The sequence below is a fragment of the Cydia strobilella genome, chromosome 20 (genome assembly GCF_947568885.1).
Source record: "Cydia strobilella chromosome 20, ilCydStro3.1, whole genome shotgun sequence".
NCBI classification, from domain to species: Eukaryota; Metazoa; Arthropoda; class Insecta; order Lepidoptera; family Tortricidae; genus Cydia; species Cydia strobilella.
In genome coordinates, this window is record NC_086060.1 from 5,357,010 (window position 1) to 5,383,296 (window position 26,287).

The 26,287-nt window shown below is 35.4% G+C and overlaps 1 protein-coding gene across 1 annotated transcript in view; it reads right to left on the minus strand.

The window, feature by feature from the left end:
- Positions 1–208: 208 nt before the first annotated feature.
- Positions 209–26,287, minus strand: part of LOC134750526 (homeobox protein B-H1-like) — an 82,985-nt gene continuing 56,906 nt past the window's right edge. The window contains exon 2 of the mRNA XM_063685722.1: positions 209–1,208. Coding sequence (XP_063541792.1) covers positions 817–1,208 — 392 coding nt within the window. The 3' untranslated portion in view covers positions 209–816. The remainder of the gene's footprint in view (positions 1,209–26,287) is intronic.

Consider the following 26,287-nt stretch of genomic DNA (forward strand, 5'->3'; position numbering starts at 1 on the left):
TTTCCCATAAATAATTGTTTTAATCGATTCATTCTATGAAAAAATACATAAAATATTGTATTTATTTCAACATTAATTTATAATACCGGCTGGTAATGTCTCAATCTTGCTAGAGTCTGTGCCGAGAGAGAATTAAGTCGATAGAATGTTTTGGTTCCCTTATATTCCACGACTTTCTTTCCGCACAGACTCTATAAGTGACTTAGTCAATATTATTAGTCTACTAATTTATTTAGACACAATTTGCTGGAAAGATCTTACACAAAGGTACTTAGAATTCAAACTTAACCTACACATTTATCTATTATGTACACTGTTACTTTTAGGTTCCGATTTACATCACTGGCACGCAGAAGTTTTGCAACATAATTTCCATATTGCACGTACTGGTTCAATAAATACAAAAATACATGAAATAAATTAATTCAGTATAAAATTTCGAAATTGCAATCCACGCCCCAGTTGACGCAAACCCCGCAATAAATAATTTAGGAATATCTATAAAATTATTAAGTACTTAAATAATAAAATCAACTATCACATTTAAATTTCCAACGAAGCTTCTTCATAAGTTTTTTGTACAGTTACCTACGACTACACCTATCAGATTCTATGTACAACTAACACTAGAGAGTGAAGTACTTTACGCCATACTAACCATTAGTGGAGATACATCAAACGTCACTATTAAAAAGTTCGATAGTTTAAAAAAGTAATTCACCATAGAGTTCGTTCAAATAGAACATTCGATTTTTAAAAATCGAGCGCGCGGCGATCGTACAACGCCTCCTGTGCGATCGCGCGCGATGCCTCGTTTCATTTAGACGCGTTCACTACCAAGTTAGTAGCTGCCTCCTCGCTCGCCCCTATGCTCATAGCTTTCTTCTTCAAAATGCCCAAATCCGTGACATTTTCTAGAAAGGTCTTATGCGCTGACAGTACTTTAGCACTTTCCACATCTTTTTTCAGTTCCTCCATATCTCTCTTCAACTTTGCTCGTCTGTTTTGGAACCAGGTGATGACTTGGGCGTTGGAGAGGCCGAGAGAGCTGGCTATCTCGTCCCTGTCTGCAGGCGAGAGGTACTTTTGGTAGAGGAACCGTTTTTCCAGCTCGAAGATCTGGTGATTCGTGAAGGCAGTTCGCGATTTTCGTTTCTTCTTCGGCTGTGGCCTCGAGTTGAACAGGTTCAGGTGATTTGACTGACCATCTGAAACAATAAAAAAATAGCCATTAAATCAGTGTAATTGAGTAGGTAGGTACCTAGATCAGAAATAGGATTTTATCCAAAGGATTTTTTTTAACCAAAACTACCTATAATAATGTTAAAATAATGAACAAAGCTCGGATAGAGTTTGAGCCATTACTCCCATTACAATAATGACACTTAATAAAACGAATCAAGCCTTAACATCAGTAGGCACTCAAATTAGAGACAATACTGTCATATATCACAGATAATACTGTAACATACAGATAAGAGTATTATCAGGTATTAAAACAGTATTCGTGTCTATGACAGTCGTAAAGCGCCCGCAGCGCTAAAATGTAACTCTTCCGTCGTAAAAGACACAATAAAAGGCGAGGTTAACGAGTATACGGGCCACTTGTGCCAGTTGACCTGAACATTGTATGCGCCATGACGCATTAGGTGAAAATACTTCTAAAATCCTGCCTGATTTATGTCAACTTCGAAGGGCCTTATAGTTACAGCAGCTTAAGCTAAAGGGGTTATTACATATTATATCCTTTAGCAGAACATTTTCTGCCGAGAGGGACAGTATGTTGCTTCTCAGACCTTCAGATAGCAGAAATAAGTGTCGGGTAAGAATGTTGCAAAAAGGTTTGCGCTGTATTTTTTGTAAAAAAAATGCCACAAAACGATGCTAGAGTCTGTGCGGAAAGAGAAGAGTCGTGAAATGTATGGGATTCAATACATTCTACGACTCTTCTCTTCCCACACAGACTATCTAAGAAAAATATAAAGCAGGTAAATTCAAAATAACGATTCTGATAAGGTATCTCTACCGATTTGTGAAATAGTATGTTCGTGATAATCTCCTATGAAATTATTATGCATAGAATATTACACAGAATTTTTAGGATCAGATCTATAAGCAAAATAGATAATATATAAGCAATTAGTAATTTTCTTTTATTGCGACCGCAACGGAAATGAAGAATAGAGTAACAATGTTATCAGTTTCCGGTTTACTCTACTAGTGTTATCTATGGAATACCTACTAATGTTTATGTTACTATTTCAATTGTTAAAACTCTTAAAACTTGTTAAAATTATTATTATGAATGAGCGTGCATTAAAGATTGTGGATGTACCTATCACTTGTCTTGCATTTCTGTAAGTACATATGTATATATACCTACCTAACAATAAAGTTTTTTTCAAACCAGTTTATGTATTTAGGTATTATGTACCTAGTCTAAAGACTACCTGAGTGGGTACAACAATTACCATAAAACCATAAAGCAGTTAATATTTCAAACACATCATTGAAAGGCACCTAATAAAGTAAAAACGGTATTTAACGTTTAGTTTATGGTAAGTTTTATTTTGACCTCCACGGCGTTTCATGACACGCTTGCGTCTATATCGCGCGGTTGACCGCAGAAATTAATAAAATAACACATTCACGACCGTTAATTTTGGAACACGCGTTCGAAATTTGAAATGTGGCAATTATGGGACCACATAAAGATGCACCATTTTCAATTATTATTTTCCTGTTTTTTAACCAGTTCTACTTAAACAGGTCTTTGAATCTAGACACCCGTACAAGTTGTAATCCTGAAATGGACTCAGTACTGGCTGAACATAATCGGCTACAATGGGTACCAATTTTTATATTACCGATCGCAATTACCAATGGCAGTGCAGCATGGCAGCCGGAAACGCGGCCATATTGCACGTACTGCCAACCAAACAAGCCAAAACAGTCGGCCATCGCTTTAACGACTTTGATATGTGAGTGTTTTTAGTGGCCAGTGATTTTAAATGAGGTGTATTTTTAGGAATTTAAAAATAGTATATATAGTGGGTCAAGCAAATCTTGTCAGTAAATAAGAACAAAAAAACTATACTCATTCTTTTCTTTTGGGTGCTAGTACTAGTGTAAGACAAAGATAGTATGATTCTCTCTGTCTATGTTTGAAATGAGACAGTTCTTTGTCAAACTATATTTTTCAACCAGTTTCTTAATAAAATAAGATGTGCAATTCGTCTTAAGTTTTTTTAACTTGTAAGCCTATGCCATATCTTATTTTATTTAACCGATTTTTTTTTTTCGTTTAGAAAATGCAAAGATTGTAGTCATTTATGTCTGTTACACTTAAATACAACGAAAAACCGCAGCCTTAGTTTATAAAAGTGTAACAAATAAATGTAATATTATGCATAGACATCAAATCGTTGAATAAATTCGGACAAAACAATAAAGTATGACTGCCATCAAACACCAGAGTCATTTGTATGCATCAAGGCAATCAAGTCAAAGTATTTTTGTTTTTTTAATGTTTCTGGTAGCGGATACCCGCTTATTATGCCTAGTTCACGTAATTACCAGTGTTGCAAACACAAACGAGTTGCCATACAAATTCTAAGGGTGTGATTCATATCAATTGATAATTATTTTGATGGGATTTTATATTTTATTGTTGATAATGAATGTCTTGAGGTGTAGGGTCATTTAGTAGGTATATCATTAACATATCTTAGCGAATGGAATTCTTTATTTGGAAGTTCAGCTTTTAACCCCGTAAATCCAAATGTCATTTTTTATGTTTGTATGTTGAAAATCGTAAGATTCATCTTAGATCTGATAAAATTAATAAAAAAAATGATATAATTATAATATTATAAAGCACTTAGTTAACAGTTAAAAACAATGATAGGTCATAAGAATCTAGTCATAATAGTTATAGGTAATACTAATTATTTCTATGCCTATTCAGGCCGGATGTGCTGATCAAAAATTGTTTTTTTACATCTTTATTGTACCGCATTCAAGAAATGAATAAATGATTATGATTATGTTATTTTTTATGCCAAATGTCCATATTCCCTATAAAACCGATTAATTACTTTTTTAATAGTTTCCAACATAACCGGCTTAAAAAAAATCAAAAGCATAGATGAGAACACACGCACGCGATTTCGCTACGCTTTTTGCATTCAATACTGAATCGATCTCTGATTTCGGAACGTTTTTAAAAAAAATCGATAACTATCGCAAGCTCGCATTATAATTATAATAGTTTTTTTAATGTCAACTTTAATAGTGGAACAATAAAGTCGTGTTTACATTAACAGGATTGTTCTAATTGCGCCGTTCGCAGTTGGTTTCTTATAAAATGCCTTTGGTAGCATAACGAGGTGTGTTATGGAAAAAAACTACAGGATTCAATTTGTACTCGTTAAGGAGCTGTCCCGATCCTTTGTGGAGGCGTCACGTCGGTGATCGAGCGGCCGATCGGCATTTATTTTATTCCTTTTCCCTAGATGTTACGGTTAGGCGAATTATGGGACCATGAGCAGTCTTTATAGCTTTAGGACAAGGAAGCTGCAACGTCTTTGCTTTCGTAGCTTTTTTTAAATACTACGTCGGTGGCAAACAAACATACGGCCCGCCTGATGGTAAACGGTTACCGTAGCGTATGGACGCCTGCAACTCCAGAGGTGTTACATGCGCGTTGCCGACCCTAACACCCCGCACCACCCTCGTTGGGCTCTGGCAACCTTACTCACCGACAGGAACACAACACTATGAGTAGGGTCTAGTGTTATTTGGCTGCGGTTTTCTGTAAGGTGGAGGTCCTTTCCCATTTGGAGTCTGCTCTAAATCTGGGATGACATCCTCTGTGCTGTGCCCTACCACACAACGCGGTCCCTACCTCTCTTAAAAGCTTAACTTTATTGTACTTATGCTATAATATATCGGCACTGTAAACTAAAAGTACTAGCAAACATAGGTTACATTCGTTTAACGACCTAACTTTCATGATTTTTGAAAGATAGTTTACTGATAAACATCTTTTTTGGATGTCTTTTGGTTGATAACAGCAACGGTCTGTCATTTTGTTTCATAATGAGAAATAATTGACACAACCATTTCCTTGCTATTTTTATAGCCGCCAGTCATTATATCGTCTCATAAAGAATCTAAATTGACTCGTTAGAAAAGCTTATTGCGTTTCTCAAAAAAATCTCGACTAATTCACTTAACACCAACCTTTCTAACTAGACGTAACCATACAACAAAACCATTCCTTTGCCAATACGTGCGTATCGATCCATCAACCACGTCAAACCAACTCGAAAAATATTCTAATTTTGTATCCATTTCTCGTCAAGCACCGTGAGTAAGATAAGGAAAGGAATAAATGCAGCAATGGAAAGCGAAACAGTGGAAAGTTTTGATTGAATCGCGGAATTCTGTCGGTTGTGATTTGACTTAGTAAAGGTAGGGGTCAAACGTATGCCCCTCACAATCGGGCCCCCACGTGATGTTATTGAGAAAATAATTAAGTACGAATCCGTGAAAATAAGGGATTTGGTTAGAATGGAAGGAATCGTCGTGACAGGTAAGCGATTTGTAACAGTTTTTCGTCGTTTTTAGGTAAAAAAAGTGTTTTATTGGTGATCAAACTCTATTGATGTTATTAGAATAACGGTTGATTTTTAATAATATAAATTATATTAAGCAATTAATTAAAGGTAAAAGCGATCAGTATTTTATTTACTTATACTTAGTCGTACGTATTTACTTATATTAGTTAGTAAACACAAAGATAGATATAACTCCGTAATAGATGGATACAGTCTAAGGAAAAAACGTGCCTCAAAAATCAAGAAAATTTGATTCTCGTTCAGAGGGCGCTACTAGCTTTGGCCTACTGTCGTATAGATGGCGTTGACGGTTTCGTTTGTTATTTAACAATTTTAACGCATATCAGTGAAAGAGCATGGGTCAAAATCATAAAAATAATTAATGCAAATTAAAAAAATCATTTATCCATATTTAAATACATTTTATCGTATTTTTATAAATCTTCATTTTTAGTTTTAAAGTGTGTCGACAGATGGCAGTGAATTTATTGGGTTTACAAAATTTACTATGACAGTACCGCTCTAGTATAAGTTACTCTATGGTAAACATATGAAAAATAACTAGGTTTATGTTCCTCTTATATCTTATGTTTATTATGTTCCTCTTCAAATTATTCAAAACAAAAAATTAAATGATCAGCAATATGATAAATAATTACAGCATTTTATTTAGAATATTCACAAACCGGCAATCAGACATAATCAGAACCTAATCATGAGCGGACCTCAATTATGACGCAAAGTGCCAAAAAACGCCGTTAGTGCCAAAATCGTCGCGTTAGGCACGGTCGGCGTTAGCACCTGACTAGGTAATTATGTTATATTCTAATTTAGTCGCAAGGTGGGACGTGACGTGTGGACACTGGACTTAATGCGTGGATCCTCGGGCGATGAGGTATTTTAACCATTTAACCTGATGTGTTTTGAAAGGTCATCACTATTATTTTGGTTAGGTTTTTGTATCTGTAAAGTTAATATTTCGGATTAAAAATTCAGTAAACGTCAAATTCCTATGAAAATAATATGACGTTTATGGTAGCGCTGCCACACTTTGTTTTGTCAAAGTCGGTGCAGTTAGCTTTTACGGGTCCGTCAAAGTTAACATAGGCAGGTACTCAACACTTCACATGAAGGGTACACGGAAAGAACATGTCTAGTCACTTTGACAACATTTTGAGTGATCGCGGTTTGAAAGGAACGAAGTAGGTAATTAACCATATTATTTTAGTGTATAGGTAGGTGTTTTTAAAGTAAGACATAAACTAATAGTTCATAGTTAATTTTGAGATTAAAATCTCATTTTCCAAAAAAAGTGACTAGACATGTTCTTTCCGTGTACCCTTCACATACAGTTAAGACTATGACTTCTAGAGATGTCGAAGTTCTAACAAATAATATGACTACATATATGTATTATAAAACAAAGTCCCCCGCCGCGTGTGTCTGTCTATCTGTATGTTCGCGAGAAACTCAAAAACTTCTGAACTGATTTTCATGCGGTTTTCACTTATCAATAGAGTAAATCTTGAGGAAGGTTTAGGTATAATTTGTTATGGTTTTGTGAACTTTTGTATAAGTAACCCGTGCGAAACCGAGGCGGGTCGCTAGCAAAGTATAAGACATCCTTACGCAAACTGACTATTAAGCCCCTCAGTAAGCTCAAGAAGTCTTGTGTTGTGGGTATTTAGACAACGATATAATATATATAATATACAAATACAAATACCTACCTAAATACACCCATGACTGGAACAAATATTTGTACTCATAACAAAAATAAATGCCTTTTCCGGAATTCGAACCCAGGACCATTACCGACACTACCGACATGGCCAGACCGGTCGTCTTGAGTAGATAAACTCGTGTATGTTTTATGCTTATCTAATTATGTCCAACATACACGTGTCACGTGTGTGATCTTTGTACGTTTTTTATTCCTAAATACATCAGAAGGCGTAATAAAAACAGTCGGCATTATCAAAACATGTCTCCGCCACGGCGGCACGGCTGGTTTAGCTTCACGGACGATTGACAGACAGACAGACACGCAAACACGCATAATGACGCGTGACTTTGTTTCTCTTGCGGCTCTTAATTAGGATCCGGTGTTTTAGAATGGGAGTTAAAAATAGGGTTTATTATAGATACCTATATGACTAAATCGCAGAAAATATAGTCTTGTTAGACTAAAGTGGAGGGCCCGCGCGAAATCGCCTTTTCCTACACACGTAGTCCTCGTTTTTCTCTCAAGATATTAACATTATTGAAAATATTTTGACACAATTTGTTGTATATGAACCACAGCTATGGCCCTATGTTAGACTTTTTTTGAATTTTGAATTATTATAAGAGTTAGCATTATACTTTATTAGTTAGTAATTACAAATTATAACACACATGTCATACAAAATAGAGTTAGCATTTATACATTTGTATGAAATCTGTTTTTCGCTCCAATTTTTACCATAATCTAAAATCTAAAAAAGTCAAACGTAGGGGCATATAGCTATGGTTTAATATACATCCAATTAAGTAAAAATATTTTCCATAATGTCAATATCCTGAGAGGAAAATGGGGACTACGTTTGTATGGGAAACGGCTGTCCCCTTTCCTCTTAAGCGAAACGCGCGGCTATCGTGACCGCTACTCGTGCACAGTTAGTGCTTGAAAATTGAGACGTAGGCTCCGAAATATGTCGCGCGAGTGAAAAAAAAAAGTTAAACCTGCTCAATGTTAGTATGACGTGGTATGACTCACGACAGTTTAAATTCGATCGTCTACCCCACCCTTCTAGATATTCTTCTTTTGTGATAGATAGCCACAGATTTATTGATTTCTTAAGATAACACTGCTTTTTGTCTAATAATCTTTTAGTCAAGATTTAGGTCAGTTTTTAATAGATTAATCAAGATTTTAATGTAATCTGCAGTAGCATATATGACGAAGTCTCTTATTGAGCCAAGGATGTGGTTAAGTTAAGACACCCCGTTGCTTTTGTTATATGTAGGTACCTATTTCAATCATTGTTTTATGATTTTAATATTGACTACAAATCACATAAATATGCGTGCAAGATATGCCAGTATGCCTGCTTAATTTATGCCATACTAATTACTCTTAATAAGGCATTGAACATATACCAATGTAATACGTCACATCTACTTCAAAATGGTAAGCAGACATAAGACCTTCTCCTTTTGGGGTATGTTCACTATGTTTTAAAACAAACTATGTTATCATAATTTCAAACGTACTTGAGACGTTTTATAGAAACGCGGTTCAGCTCTGAATGCTATTTCTATCGGTTCTAGCAATCCAGTATAAGTCTGACTGGATCCTGAGTCTAAACTGACTCAAAGTTCAACTCGCTTGTACAGATATATTGGTGCGAGCGAGATGCAGTGAGAGTGAGTTCAAGCAGTCGATAGAGACTACGGCCCCGGTACATTTTTGGACAGGGTACGCGAAAAACGAAAATCCAAATTTCTTTATCTGCTTCTCTATCGCTCGAATATGTGAGACGGACGAAGAAATTCAGATTTTCGTTCTTCGCTTTAGGGCCTCTGAGGTCACATTTACATTGGGCGATTTGGGCGCACTAGTAATATAATTGTTCAATATGAATATTCCTGGCGTGGGCCCAAAGACCTTTCCGTCGCGAGCTTGTCACTCTTCCAAGTGAATATTAGCCGTTAATTGATTCAAGCGATTAATAAACAGTAACGACTTAAATTAGAATCAGAATGACGGATAATTTGACTTGAAATTGATCTGTAAATAATGATAATTTATTTACATCATTATTGTGGCCCTGAAACGATTTCAATATGGCGTCGATACATGGAATAGGTAATGTTTTCATAGATAATTGTCAAACATACAAAACTTAACCTTCCCGGAAGGTTTTATAAGTTTGTAATATTTGTAACATGCAATGACTACGCTAGCAGAAGTATTTTTCTTATTTCGAAGTAAGTTGAATCTTATAAGTTAGGTATCATCACAGTATCACAATTATTCTTCCCTAGTATCATGAATTTGATCAATGCGTCCAAAGTTTTGCGTGCGTCAAATGAGGTTTCTTTTCTCGAGGGGACTTAGCCAAGAAGACAGTCGCTGATAGAAATGGAAATAGTCACGTGACTTTCCGTAGCGTCTATCATCCCGATACATTTTTTCTTTTTGTTTGTCGATTGTCATTTTGCCTTGGCCCCATGGTCTCTTGCTCCAACACTTTCGAAAATTAAATATCATTTAGGTTTTCCTCATCCATTTCTTCATAAACTACCGTTAACTTCAAATCGCAAACGGCGATTCTAATCTAACTGGCCAGCAATTTGGAATCGAGCCAGAAAATAAGATTTCCCAGCGGGGCACCGAGCGCTTACCGATATAACTCGGTAAAAACTAGTAAAAACTACAATGAGCGCCAACCTCAATGGAGTTGTAATTTAAAAATCGATTTTTATGAAACAAATCTAATGTGGCGGTGGCCAACGGGGCGTAAAACCAGAAGTTAGACGTGATTGGTGCAGCGGTGTAGCCCGAATATCGTTTATGATACAGCGGCGTTTCAGAAAAAGTCATAAGTCTATGGGCTGGCCGTAGATTATAGAGTATTTTGTTTGTGGTCGCCATCGTGTGAACCAGACCCGTGAGAATGTGGTCAGTTTCTACGAATGTTTTTTCGGCTTCAGTTTTTGATTGTGCTGGTTAATAAATGACTCCGATTTGTAATTGGCCTCCTGACAGGTATTACTATAGTTTTAAAGTTGTGTCAGAAACCTGAAATAAATCATACTGTCAGCATTAATAGTAGTAGATAGAACAATGCGCCAAAAGTTTTTGCCATCTTCTAGTTTATTTAGAAATATATTTTTGTAAAGCTTTTATATAATTTTGACACGCGACTTTCATTAAGTCTCTACTGTGTAAGTTTTGTATATAGGGTGATTTTAAAACACGAGTGCTAACCTTCTTGACAAACTTCAGATACTCCCGCTTTGCCTTCTTACAGTTATTTAATTAATGTAGGAATGTAGCCACTATATCTACTATTCAAAATACTTAATTGGCACTACTATAATAGGTACTTTATTTTCCAAAACAAAGCTAATCACTACTTAGTACGTACTAATGAACTTAAATAACAGGAGTTTATTTTATTTTTGTAACGGCCAGTAGGTAATTTTTTAACACTTGTTTTAACGAGTGCAATGATCCAAATCGTTCGACCAATCGTTCGCAAAGTGTGATTCGATTCGAATCATCGAGCGCGGCTGCTCAATCGATTGTCAAATTGGCAGTTGATGTTCATAATGAAAAAAATTAACGATTTCACGCGACAAAAAGGTCAAGAAAGTGTAAATGATCTTCAAGTTTTCTTAAGTGGACATCGATTTCATACACAATAGGCTGAATGCAAAAAGAAAACTAACGCTTTATAACAAAACATTGTATTGTTAAACACAGTTACCTACACTTTAACAACTATTACTGTAGAAAAATAATTCCATTTAATGAAAAAGAAAATTTAAGTAGGTACTTGTTAGCTGCAGATGGTCCTCCATCTGCAAAGATAATGAACAGATGCATATAAATACTAAATTTCACATATGAACTGATTAAAGCTTCAAAATCAGGCGCTAAAATTCTTCGGCAAAATCAAAGTCGCATAAATAACGTAACGTACCGTAAATCAAGGGCGCTTAAACTACGCGCATTCCGTTCTAAATCCGAACTTTACTTTTCTTAATCTGTGGTTGTCGGAAAAAGCTGCCAGTACAAAAACGGCCAGCACTACCATATTATTTTTAATTCGTCAAGGACTTTAGTTCATTGTGATAAAGCGTAATGTTGCTCGAAGTAGTTCTGAGATAAATTGGTGCCTGTAAAAAGGTTGCACGCGTGGATTGACGGCAGTTAGTGCACAACCCATGACAGTATAACGACCGATGGTTATCGAACGCATCTTTAGTCTTTGGGCAAAGCCGGCGTTTTGAACTCAAAATTCAAACTGTTCTTTGTTAGATGTGAATCATGTGAATAAAGTTAGAATTTTTAATTATAGGATAGTTAGTTAGCGGGCGTTTTTGCGTGTTTGTTGCAGTTTCTACAAGTTGTCCGGAGCAGAAAAGTCAACGTTTTTGAGCAATTCTTTCCTTATTCACCTTGGTAATAATAAATTGGCCAATCAACATTAATATAAAACCACTTAAGAATATGAATTGTTTCATAAGTATATCAAATAATTAAATTTAAAAAGGTTGAATAAAGCGTGCCGCTTTAATCCGGTCGGGTTTTCATAAGTGATATACGAATCATTTGACATTAAGCAGCTGCTTTTCAGTAAAGGATTGTTCTGCATACATCTGCAAAAGTGAACCGCCAATCTGCATTGGCCCAGCATGTGGTTTAGAAACCTACTCGTATATCTCAAACCCCCCAGTAGGTATAATAAGAGGAGCCCTGTGCCAACCGTGGGACGTAATATATACCTAGACTGGTGATGAATGGGTTAGATGCCGACGGTAACCTGAATTAATAGTTTTCTTTGAAAATGTACGAGCACAACCAGCAAATTACTGAAATTACCTGCAAGTGGTAGATTATATTACCCTTTCAAACACCGAATCCTCCTAACAAAGGGATCGCTGAATCCTAGGTATTCCATACCATATATTTAGGTACTTTTCGGTACCAACAATCGCACCATAATTTGTTGAATTCACAAACAGATAACGCGCACTATAATTTGAAGCTTATGTACACATTATGATAAAAATCGGCTGTATTTAGTTGCGCTACAGATACATATCCCGATGGAAAATGGCTAACGTAGCATTATCGTTTATCGTATCTAGATTTAAGGAAACATTCAAATTCATAACTTGTGTTTATGCAATAAGGTGGAAAAGTGAATGAGTTTTCAAATGGAGTTGTGACTTAAATGTATAGGCGAGTGGAAAATGTAACACATACGACTGTACTTTCGCGCGATTAATGTTTGCTTTGTGTGGTTGAATATAAGGCTAACTATGAAATTATTATTTTTGTTAGATGGGGTAAGATAAACACTTGTAGAATTCTTGTTCTGTTTCTCTCGCCCCAAGAAAAATAAACTATGTTTCTCTTACCTTAAGAGTCCCCGGCAAGCTCGGCCGAATTTCACCTTCTCCCATACAAACGGAGTTTCGTTCTCATTTTAAAACTAGTTGGATTGTAATGTAACTATGCACAATGACATGAGGTATATCTAGGTCTGTAATTAGTTTATAGTCCAGTTTATAAAACAAACGAAATATAGCAAAAACAAGTTTTGTATGAGAAATTTAAATTATTTTTTAAACTATGGTATCTGAAGCTACATAAACTAATTACAGACATAGATATACCTTATTATATTGTAAGTACAAAGTTTTAGAGCAAACTAGTTACTCGTTTTAAAATGAGAGCGTAACTACGTTTGTATGGAGAACCGAGCTTGCCGGAGACCCTTAATGATAACGGTAAGCCGTAACGTCAAAACAGCGTCAAACACAAAATTCTACTAAAAATCATTACCTACCCAAAGAAAATTAGCACTTCTAAATAAAAACAAACATCAAGAGCTTGCTTTGATCTCCGCGGCACTGATAACTTTTTATTTCACCCTCAAATCTTAAAACGGCGTAAACGACAAGAACATATCACAAACATCACTCCGCTTCTTACGCAAAAAGGCGTAAGTGACAGGTTTGGCTTATGCAGATACGTCTTTTTGAGTTATTGTGGCAGTATATTGAACCAAAACAAACCATTAGAGAGCTGCTCGAGATAGCTCCACTTTACTGAGCTTCGTTTTATGCTTTATTTATTGTCTCTGGTTTTGTTAAAGAGGTTTGAGCGGAGAGATTAAGTTTTATTGACTTTTTCAGAAATTATTATGCACTTACCTATGCAGGCCTTAGCCCTTAGCCTAGGAAATCCAAAAAACACAGCTTCCAATAATAAAAAACGAACAAATGTAATTTAAATACATTTATTTTTGCACTTTCAAAACTGTTAAGCGCTCCAAAATTCATAAAAATCGGAATTGTGCCATTGCGTTTTTTTAACAAAATATTTTATTTCAATACATTGTATAATATTATTATAATATTTGCTAAGCGTGATGAATTAAATACAACGGTTTACGTGTAATAGCTAATATTATTGGAACTATAAAAAAGTGGCTATGTAACTAAGATAACAAAGAAGATACCTAACACAAGCCTTACGAAAGATACGAGTACAAGAAGTGTCACTTCTCATGTGGACGTAACAACCACGCTTTTTTACAAATATGCTCCATTTTGCTAGAATGGCACATTTATTAACCATAATTACCAGTTGTACTTTACGCCCAGATCACGCATGCGTCGTAAAGCCCTGGTTAGGATCATGTGTCAGCGGTTAAACAAATAAGCCTTGAAGTGAGCACGACTTTGTTTGCTACTTAACTCAGCCAATTATGTACTCGTAGCACCTATTTAGCAATGTCACTTTGTAATACATAGATCCGTATGTGAGGCATGTTGTACTCAGCATCAAAAGTAGCGGGTGAAACATGGCGCCAAAAGTATGTACTACCATTCTCTGATAGTTTAACAAAAATATATTAATCCTTGTATGTACAACAATTACACTGTGACAGATACTTTAGAACGCGAACTGTAGTGTTATAGTTAACGCTATCTCTACTGAGCTCGTTCACTTACCTGTACTAACAATGGCATTCTGTTAAACAAAAGCCATTATTTCTTTTGTGGGAGCACGTGGCCTTTGTGCCTGAGCGCGTGGCCATTGTGTGTGAGCCTCAGGCACAAAGGCCACGTGCTCACACAAAAGAAATAATGGTTTTTGTTTAACAGAATGCCATTGTTAGTACAGGTAAGTGAACGAGCTCAGTAGAGATAGCGTTAACTATAACTCCATATAATGTCACTCGATATATAGAGTTTACACTGTATATTATATATATATTTGATATATATATATATATTTTTTCTATTAAGCAGATAAAAATTTCGGAAATATATTATCTGTTAACTCCTGGCGTGTATTAGGGGACTATCATTTTGAAAATTCACCGATCGACCCCCGACGGTGGTCGGCTGGTCGGGGATATAGGTAGTTTGATTGCTTCCGCGCGTTTTTATTATTTAACGCCGATTTTAAATTAAGTTTTCATAGAATTCAATTAAACGCATTAAGGGTTTAATAATTGACTATTCAATGCTATAGTAAACAAGGGAACGTAATATTACCATATTTTTTTAACTTCGCTTTTGCTTTGTATGTGGTTTCAATGTAAAGAGTAGCTGTAAGTATTTTAGGTACTTAAAAACATAATATTACTTTAATAAATAGTAATTGTCAATAAATTCACTTTTTATGTTTAAAATCAACAATCTTACCGTAAAAAATAAAAATCATTTTTCAACTATTAAATCAAAATAACAGTCAATTAAACGCAGGCCTCTTTTATTTATCCTAGTATAGGTTAAATAATTGCAATGCAATTAAAATTTACCCTCAAAATAGACACTTAAGTATCTATAGGTAACGATTATAAGATCAATTTTTCACTAAACACCATTTACCATCTGCGGCGTCCCGTCAAAGGAAGTTCCCAAACTACGCATTTATCTAACAAATGGACCAAAAATTGGCTTAAAGCGATGACGTATAAATCACTGAGGGGCAATAATGTGGCTCCGAGCCCCCAGGGGCCCAGGGGCTGGAGACGAATGCCCCGAAAACACTTCCTTTTGTCACATAATTGCCCAAATTGTTATTAGACAGAATCAAGACATATGAGGGGCGCTTGTTGGCTTATTTAGTGCCCTGGATATTTATAGCCCTTTACACTCTTCTATAAAGGGCGTAAGTGGTGTAGTTATATTAATAAGATGAGCTCTTTCTTTTAAATAGTAATTGTGAGAAATGTGCTTTTAATACAGTGCAGCTTGGGATTATTAAGGTTTTGTTGCTTTAATTGTATTTCTGATAGTTGCTACTGAAAGGCGTGGAATGTGTGACAATGACGATGAGAGCGAATGTTGTGTATTTTCAAATATATAGTTCGTCTTAATAAACCATTTAAGCCAGTCTATTTATTATTTATTATACAGTTTTTAATTTTTGATCTAAGTGTTTGTTAACGTAAGGGGAGTCCGGGAGACTTGAAGCATTTTCAAAAAAATACTAAAGGGTTTTTTTTTATACCACGTCGGTGGCAATCAAGCATACTGCCTGATGGCAGCTGAGGGTTTTTTAAATTCAAGCAACAACATTATTGCTTGCGTTAAGTTGCGTTCTTTTAAAAAACCATCAGAAATCAGAACCAACCAACCATGTAATTAATTAACAACAAAGCGGTTTTTATCGTATAGCTACGGTATAGAGCGATCTATCCTAGGATTCCTAGGTTTTAGGGATCCTCTATGAGAAATCCTAAATAAAATAACTAGCAAGATAAACTGTTTGCAATAATTAATATTCTATTTATACAAACCTATTACTGGTCTAACATGCAATAACCTAGCATTTCTCTCAATTTAAACATTCCAAATGAGTTTTGAAATTGAATCCGATTGCAAATTGATATGATTGGTACTGCGGCGCATTAGATCGACTAATAGTTGATTTATGGTACGTATGTACCAGTAGTAAATTTATGGTACCTGTGCTCAATACTCAAGCAACGTCAACGCATTTTCAGAGATAGATATAACTCCTCTTTGGCATTTTGTAATGATTTAGATTGCTATGACATATTCCTTACTAAATTTCAATACAAAATACATGCTCAAAGTGCCATATAACCCCGTGATAAAATAACCGTCATTTTTAAAATCCGATAATATCAATGGTGTCAAAGCGTTCGTAAAACTCAATTGGAGAGATTTTTGAGGTTTTTATTACAGACGAACTCCAATTCTTGTATAGAATAATTTTTCCTTTTATTGATTTAAACAATAAAAACTACCTATTTGTAACTATTCACTATGAAAAACTTGTAGGCAATTTATATTTGCCATTTCTATTGTAAAAAATACTTATTACTTGCTACGCTATCATTAAACTTTAAACAACACAAAAAATAAAAGTATCCTCTAGCTACCTCTCCCACTCCCGCTTTATTTACATGATTTCCTCGCGTTTTATTTCCCCCTGCAAATCCGGCGCAATAAATCGGGCGCCGTATAAATCTAAATCTGTGCCGACGTGCAAATTGTCGCGATTGTTTACCGCAGGCCAACGCGGGTTTTATACCGATTGGGATGGTTTTTAGGGTTCCGTACCCAAAGGGTAAAAACGGGACCCTATTACTAAGACTTCGCTGTCCGTCTGTCCGTCTGTCACCAGGCTGTATCTCATGAACCGTGATAGCTAGACAGTTGAAATTTTCACAGATGATGTATTTCTGTTGCCGCTATAACAACAAATACTAAAAAGTACGGAACCCTCGGTGGGCGAGTCCGACTCGCACTTGGCCGGTTTTTTCTTATATTTACTGTGTTTAAATAGAGAAAACATAGGTATTTGCGCGGGTTTTTTTATACCTATTTCTAGGTATTATAGAGGCTTTAACTATTGATAATATATGGTTTGATAAGTATTAACAAAAATTGACATTATTATTATGTCAAATCAGTCAATCAACCAATCATTTATTTATTTGCAAAAATACAGTAACAAAAGGTCTTAAAAGTATTCAGGTACAACGTGTATTTTGCTTGCAAGCAAGCGTGCAAATATAAAGTCAACTATATACCCAGGTAACAAAATGACGTCAAATGACGTCAGCGACGTCGTAATGACGTAATAATGCCGTCATTATGACGTCGCTGACGTCATTTTACGTCATTTTGCTACCTGTGATGGGTCTAGGGGACCCATATGGTGGAAACTGGTGAATTTCCAATATATCTTGGAACTCCGTGGCCGTTTAAGAAGTGTAACGCTAAAAACTACTAAAAAAATACGTGAGTTAAAGTTAAACCGCTGTTAGCTAAGTGTACCGGTCTTACGGTAGATGTCGCTAGGGTCCCCTAGACTAGACCCATATGGTGTATCGATCTAGAGGCCGTGAGTTCAAGTCTCACTCAAAGCAGTAATTATTCTACTTTTAAATTTATTCTAAGCTTAATACTAAAAACTAGTAATTTTCCCCAAGCCTTATAAGATTTCAAAAAAATATTATGCTTTATTACTTTGGACAATATAATATGCGACTAACATTACTGTTAATTACATGAGCATGTGAATAGTTGGTTCTTAAAAACATGAAAGGGGCCCTAAACACATTGAATAAAAAGGCAAAGCACCACGTAATGATATACGAGCATATGTCTCAATTAGGAAGAATTGAAAATGTCACTAAACTTAGGGGGCTATTCGAAAACGCCCCTTGGATTTGTATGGATAGAATACATTTAATTTAGAAATGAACTGTAGCGTTACTAATGTACCACTGAATGAGAAATACGCCGTTGAAACATGTGAGTATACTACTTATTACTTGACTTTATCGTATACCTCAAGACTCTCAAAAGTAAACACAAAAGAATAGAAATTTTACAAAAAAACAAAGGTACCTATTATTAGTAAGAAGTCCCTTCCAATTAAAAATTAATAGTACCTTGCTTGCTTGTAGCTACATTATCATAACACTGTAAGATTGTAACTAGTAAATATTAAGGTTTTTTTAAAATATTTATGTGTGTTAATCTTTATGTAAGCCTTGTTAGAGACAACAGACAAATTAATATTAAATAAACAAAATGTTGATATAGCATTACAGTTTTCCATATCTCCATCAAAGTGACATAAACTCTAGATCAATCAAATCTACAAAAAAATCAAGACCACACAAAAATACCACCATCGAAGAATCTAAATCATGACCGCATCTTATAAAAATGTCACATTGCAATTTGTCTCATACACTTATCGCACTGACGAAGACATCAAGCATCAGACGATGGACAAACCACAAGGAACGTCAGCTTTTGGTGAGAGAGCAATAGACAAGCTATTTCGAGTCTTAATTTAGAAATTATAAGGTTTAATTTGATTTGGTGGTGTCTCAGAAGAAAATACGGAAACTGACAAGGAATTTAGAATTCTAAACTACCACAATAAAGTCTAATTTTAGTGAATGTAAAGATAGAGATGTCTTTGAATGCGAGCAATACATCTGTCGTTGAGGAGTTTAAGTGTAATTTGTAGTTTTGTCATGCATGTGTCGCCCGCACGCAAATGATTTTTTACTATCATTGGGTGGCGAACTATTTGTGACATTTTGGAATATAATTCCTCGTAAAACTATTAGTGCAGGGACTTCATCAAAACAGTTCGTTTATCTTTTAGTACAAACATTTTTGTTTTTAGAGACAATTACATATGTCGCAGGATACAGATGTGTTCGTGACTAAATTTAATTTAGTAATAGTTTTGTTAATTTTATATTTATTTTTACAATTTATTTTCTATAAAAGCTCTGGTTTGTTTTAATACTTCTAAATTATGCCTTATCGAAAATTTGAATGCGTAGATCATCAGCCGTTTGGAAAAAAAATAGTTCTTTGCACACTCCGGAACACAATATCATGTCACTTATCCCGATTTTACCCTATAGCCTACACGTTCAATATAAATATAATAGGAACAACAAACAACCATAAACTAGGCCAAAAGCCATCCCCTTTCGTCTGTCGCCATCGATTGTGCCGGAATCGATTGGTGTCATCGCCAACGCTGATAAATTGTTAATCGATAGTTCTTTAGCAACCGATTCAGATCGGAAAGGGGTCGGGTGTCGAGTTTGGAACTATTTGGGGAACAATGTTATTTGTGTAGTTTAATTAATTATAAGCTTTTGTTTAGTCTGTCTCGTATGTGTGGCGGATATCCAATTTTCTAAATCAGATATGAATATAACATTATATAGTTGGTCAAGCAAATTTTGTCAGTAGAAAGGGTTGTCGTCTCATAGAAAATTTGAATTTCGCGCCTTTTTCTACTGACAAGATTTGCTTGACCTATAGTATATAATATAGTAAAATACTTTTATTTTATTAATAAAAGTTTGATTGATTGATTTATTGATTGATAAACTCAGTAATAAACACTCGGTCATAAACTGTTTAGTATTTATATTTAACAAACTTGATTTTTACTACATTTCTTTTCTTGCAGAGACATAGGTGGGTAACAAAAAAATAAGTAGAACATTCGTTCAATAAAAGTTGTTTTAAAGATAAAAGTTAAAATAAATGCAGGGAGAGATTTTAGCCCACTAATAAAATAAGGAACAGAAGCTGCGCAATTACTTGTGTGTCCTAAAAATCTTCCATTTATTTTGTTTGCATCTAGCAGCGCAGAAAATTTGCCTTTAAATTCAATGTATCTTACTAACCAAACATTTTAGAGAAAAACAAAACGGGTAATCCAGTCACGTCCCTGTCCCTTTAGCAAACAAATCGACATTTTCCCTTTAAAAGTCGTAACCGACTTAAAAACAATATAACACTAAGCTTTATTCCGTTACCTTAGAGTACATTTTGAAGCAACAGCGAATTTACGTTAAATAATCTAATGAGAAAAACGACAAAATGTCAGGGCAGATTAGATGTGATTACAGACGGGTTAACACAATTTAATTAAATAATCTTAAACAAACTTTATTCCTTTGTATATAAAGTACGTTTTACCTAAAAGAGGGGCGTGAGTTACGTCATTGGAGGTCGTGGAGGGCGCGATTTACAGGGATAACGCGTTGGAGAGGGCACCACTCCGATTTGTTACAATTACGAGGCAGATTGAGGTTAACTAATGAAGTTTGCCTGCTGGACGGGAAAACAGCAGACGCTTACTTATTACCCGACTGAGGAAGAAGGGAGAGTATTGTGCGTTACCATGTTTGTATAGGTACATATAAGGGTTATTCTTGCCCAAAAACCATATAAATTTTAACATGAGACGTGTCGTTATACAAGGTGTTCACGAGGAAACCGAAAGATTTTAAACACGCTTTTCTGGCCAAAATAGGGAAAAAATGTAATAAGTGTAGGTCAAATTCGCAAAAAATAAAATTTTTTTGTTTGCTTTTTTTTTCGAATTTTTAAATGTATTTGTACATAAAAAGTAAATATTATTGGTAAACTTATCACTTATAACGGACTTTTACTTTTTTTTCGTAAAACCTAGTTTTTACAGTGTTACTTGTCACACTTTTTGACATCTATCAATAGGGATACTTAGACTACGTCCCATAGTGACAACATCGCTATCAAAAATGTGTTTTGCACTATGTAACAATAAAAACTTGTTTTTAGGGTTCCGTACCCAAAGGGTAAAAACGGGACCCTATTACTAAACCTCCGCTGTCCGTCTGTCCGTCTGTCTGTCACCAGGCTGTATCTCATGAACCGTGATAGCTAGACAGTTGAAATTTTCACAGATGATGTATTTCTGTTGTCGCTATAACAACAAATTCTAAAAACAGAATAATATAAATATTTAAATGGGGCTCCCATACAACAAACGTGATTTTTTTGCCGTTTTTTTTCCGTAATGGTACGGAACCCTTCGTGCGCGAGTCCGACTCGCACTTGGCCGGTTTTTTTTATTGGTATTAATTCTGAAACTAGGCGAATTACAGAAAAGTTTATAGAACATTTTAGTCTTTAAATATGATCAAGAATACGCCGTTAAAATTATTCGGTGTCCTCATGTTACACCGTGTATAGATTATTTTCAGTTACGAATATGTCATGGCATGGCAATTCCAATTTTTTGTAAGTACTTACACCAAATAACCAAAAACCCAATCAAATAATCAAAAATCGACTGGTTTTGATCAATTTAGGGCAGTTTACTGGAACACTAATCGATCAAATAATTATTTTATTTATTAACTGAATAATACGACCATAACGTGACATAACCTCTATCTACGTGCACTTATTTAAAGTAACGTGTAATAAACATGTCATGATCATAATTACAGACATGTACCTATGTACATACTCATGTAGTATGACAAGGTCGATGCTAACAATCACACCCATTAAGATGTGCAATTGATTATGTTTTATTCATGCGTTTACTGCAATGCAACTATGTATAGCTAGTTGGTATACCAACATAATTAACATTGTATCAATTTATCAGTAGAAATGACTGTCAGAATATCACGCGTTTTTCTACTGATAAAGTTATTGGTTTGTGGACTATATTATGAAATAAGTAAAAATAGTTATATAATTTAAATTTGTCCTAGTTTAACAAGTCATAAAGTGGTATTCAGAGTTATACAGAATGTTGACAAATAGATATTAACACGAAGATTAATATAAAAGCTATGAGTCAATCAAAACCCTATTGATGTGCTAAAAACGAGGGAAAGTAATTCTTAATAATCTTCTAAATTACTCGCGTTTATGACTAACCGACTAAGCGTGCAAAATGCTTGCTTATTAGGCCTCTACTAAGCTTTCATTCCATAAAAGACATCTATTGTATAAAGCTGTAAAACAATACGTCCTTTTCCGTCCAAGAGCAATAATATTTTTATTACTGTGCGTAAAAAGATGGACAATTAACGCAATCGTTACTATTATAGGAGAGGCTGAGTTCCGCTGAATTGCTCGTAAATATTTATTGGAATGTAATTATTGCCTACTTCTATTCAGACAGAGCTAAGTTTAAAACAGACAATAAATCACGCTAAGCTCTTCATTATCTACTATAGTCATTGCACAAAGCGTGTGTTAATCGTCTACTAAAATAACTACGAAAAAGAAACGGAAAAACTGCGGCCATCATAGAAATGCGGCAAATAACCATCAAATAAAACAATAAAATAAAATAATTTAATTTGTTCTAATACTTCTAACGGTAATTAACCATCATTTTATTACATTTTGTAAAAAAATATTTAAATCTTATTACTGAATTATTATCTTGAAAAAGTTGTAATCATTAAATTATAGGAAAAAATATTGCAAAACAAGGTTTGCATGTATATAACCATGTCACTAGTAGTTTTTACTTGATTTTACCTCATTGAGGCAACCATTCGGAAGTTACCCTATCTACATGGCTACCTCAACGTATTTTTGTCATGGTTTAAGATTATCCATTGCCATAAAATCCAATTTAATTAAATATCTACATAGGGGTCTACTGACAACTATCAAACGAACGATCTTTCACGGCCGTGCCCCCATCAACTTGATGTGCGTTTCCTTTCACAAATACATATCTACATATTTACTAGTTACATTGAAAGCATTCACGACATAGAATAAATAATGGTGTTAACGTACAGAATGTTCACAAGTTTGTTATTGATCGGCCAAGCGTAGAAAACCATTAAAAAAACAATGACTCAGTAAGATTTGAACCTACGTCGATACTTACAGTGGCTACGGTTGATTTATTAATTAAGTTGCGATATTTTAAACACGTCTCTGAAATTATAAGTCAAATTTAAGTATTCATAATTGCCGCATACATAGAACTAGTTTATCACTTGACTATTAGAGTCCATCTAACCTAACTTTGCATCGACTTGAAAAGAACAGTGAGAGAGCGTCATAATAAACATCTTTTCATAGAAATTTGACATTAATGATGTTATTTCCACACTTTGTCTTTACAAAAGCCATGCCCGATGTTAGCTTGGTCTGACTAGAGATTATTTCTAAGATAAAGCGAGCTAGTTCGCTCCATCTTGTCTTTAAAGTTTGGTGCCGTGCTTTCTTCAACTAGTAGATATACACCAATCCCAATGTCTCCAACAGGAATTTCAATTCCGTCCACTCCTTAGCGCTCAGGGTGTTAAATCGGATCAATTTGTCAGCATAGGTTGGCTGTTATGACTGAGGGCGGGCCCCGGTTCGTTTGCCGCACCATTTGCCCGGGTATGCAGTGTCATCAGGGACGAGTCGGGCGTGAAATGGAAAACGCCCCCGACCCCTAGCCCACTGGTAGTAAAGTTTTATGCTATGACGCGTACAAAGTTAGGTTGTGTTGGGTGAAAAGTGTGAGTTGGGAAATAGTACATTTCGATGCTAGTGCGGAAAGTATGTCATTACTTCACGAGTACCGAGATATCGGCCGAGTGAAGAATGACATTTCCGCACGTGTATCGAATGACGCTTTTTAATACAGTTGCGAAAAAATAAGAAAAACAACAAGTAAGGAATAAAAACAATATCGAGAATTGCCTTTGGAAACTTAGCTTGCAGTAAGAAAAAACGCCTCTTCTTTGACAGGCGTTTCGGCAGCTATTCCTATTCCATAGCTATTCCGTTCCATTCAGACAACTTATTAAGAACGGTTTTTCAATCTTCAATATTAAAAAAATAAACATGTTATAATTATGAAGAGGTAAGTAATAAAATATGAAATATGTATATTTTATTTTTCGTAGTATTTGGCCAAAGGTCAGAAGGTCTATTGCGCTTTCGTGGATTTGGAAAAGGCTTATGACAGAGTGGTGAGGAATGAACTTTGGTCGGTACTGTCGGTGTATGGATTGAGCGGCCGTCTCATTCAGGCACTGAAATCGCTCTATGAGGATTCCAGTGCTTGTGTGAGAGTAAACGGGTCGTACACTGAGTGGTTTAGCATCGAAAAGGGTGTTAGGCAGGGATGTGTAGCGTCACCGTGGCTGTTTAATCTGTTCATGGACAGTAGTTTGCATGATTTGAGAAATGATGAGTGTGGGCTGAGAATGAGTGGGTTACCCGTCAAATGTCTTCTTTACGCTGATGACCTGGTATTGCTAGCGTCATCGGGTGAAGAGTTGCAGGAGATGGTAACTAGAATGCATGGATCTTTTGAAAGGAAAGGAATGAAAATAAATGTAAGTAAGACGAAAGTTATGGTATTTGAAAAGGAGGAATATATGACAAGCTGTGAAATTTTGATTGGTCAAGAAAGAGTAGAACAAGTGAAAGAGTTTGTGTATCTGGGAACATTATTCACTAGGGACGGTAAGCATGATAAAGATATTGAAAGGAGAGTGAATGCTGGAAATCGCGTGAATGGGGCACTTAACGCTTTTATGAGCAGCCAGAAGGTGTCGCAAAAAGCACGGTTGGCTGTGCATAGAGGGGTGCTGGTGCCTACACTTATGTATGGTAGCGAAAGTTGGGTATGGCAGAAGAGGCATCAAAGCCAAGTCAATGCAGTGGAAATGAGAGCGTTGAGAAGTGTATGTGGGGTGAGATTACAAGATAGAATTAGGAACAGTGTGATAAGGGAAAAGTGTGGACTGAGCGAAGATGTAGTGACAAAAATTGAGAAAGGTATGTTGAGATGGTTTGGACACGTGGAAAGAATGAGTGAAAGGAGGCTAACAAAGAGAGTATATAAGGGAGAGGTAGAAACGGGAGTTGGAAGGGGCAGACCTCGGCGGACTTTCTCTGATCAGATCGGGGAAATCCTGAAGAAAGGCCAGGTCAAGAGCACCCTAAACCGGCGAGCGTGTATGAGGAATGTTATGAAAGTGAAGGAAGCGAAAGAGGTATGTCAGGATCGTAGCAAGTGGAAATCCGTGGTCTCTGCCTACCCCTCCGGGAAATAGGCGTGATTATATGTATGTATGTATGTATGTTATTTTTCGTAGTCTAAGACTACGTTTTTTATTGTGGTATCAATAAGTAGCCATGAATTGGAACAAGTATAAATTTAAAAATATTGGAAAAGTAAAATGCACTAGTTCGCGAATACCAACTTTCCGCACGTTAAACAGCTACGTAAAGTAGCACTTTTTGAGCAACTGTATTAAAAGACATTTTTTTTTTTTTTTTTTTTTTATACCACGTCGGTGGCAATCAAGCATACGGCCCGCCTGATGGTAAGCAGTTACCGTAGCCTATGAACGCCTGCAACACCAGAGATATTACACGCGCGTTGCCGACCCTTTAAAAACCTGTACACTCCTTTTTTGAAGAACCCCATACTGTAGCCCCTCGGGAAAACCTCGGCAGGGAGCTTCTTGAACATCTTGATGACATGGTAACCTAGTAAAAGCACTAGAACTAAAATCATAACCTGAATCTATTTATGACACACAGGTTCAGTTTATAAGTGGTAGGTAAATATGAGATATAGGTACGTACTCGTCTTTACCCTTTATTTCTAAGCATAAATGATACACAATAACTATTGCTCTCTATGTCTAGGGAATCGTTCTTTACCTATATTTAGAAAAAATCAGGTACTAAAGCATGCAGTTGTGTACGGAATTATCACGTGGATGAGTTTGGCCTAATATAACATTTGCAAATAATAATGATACTACATACTACCTATATTATAATAGGTATAATAAATTTCAAAATTTAGATATTTTCAATAACAAGTTTTGTACCTTCAAACGCCTGACCTTGAAGTGTATTAATAGGCTTTAACAGGCTTTAATTAGAAAATTAACTTTAATTGCACTTTTGTTTTGTTTACAATTTATCCATTTTAGTTTTATCCATTTTTTATCCATTTTTGTTTTATTTTTCCATTCTTGTTTTATTTTTGTTAAAATGAAAGAGTATTGTTGTAACATTGTTTTGACAACTTGGAATTTATATTTCTAGTTTAATTTAGTATTTATATAAGTCACATG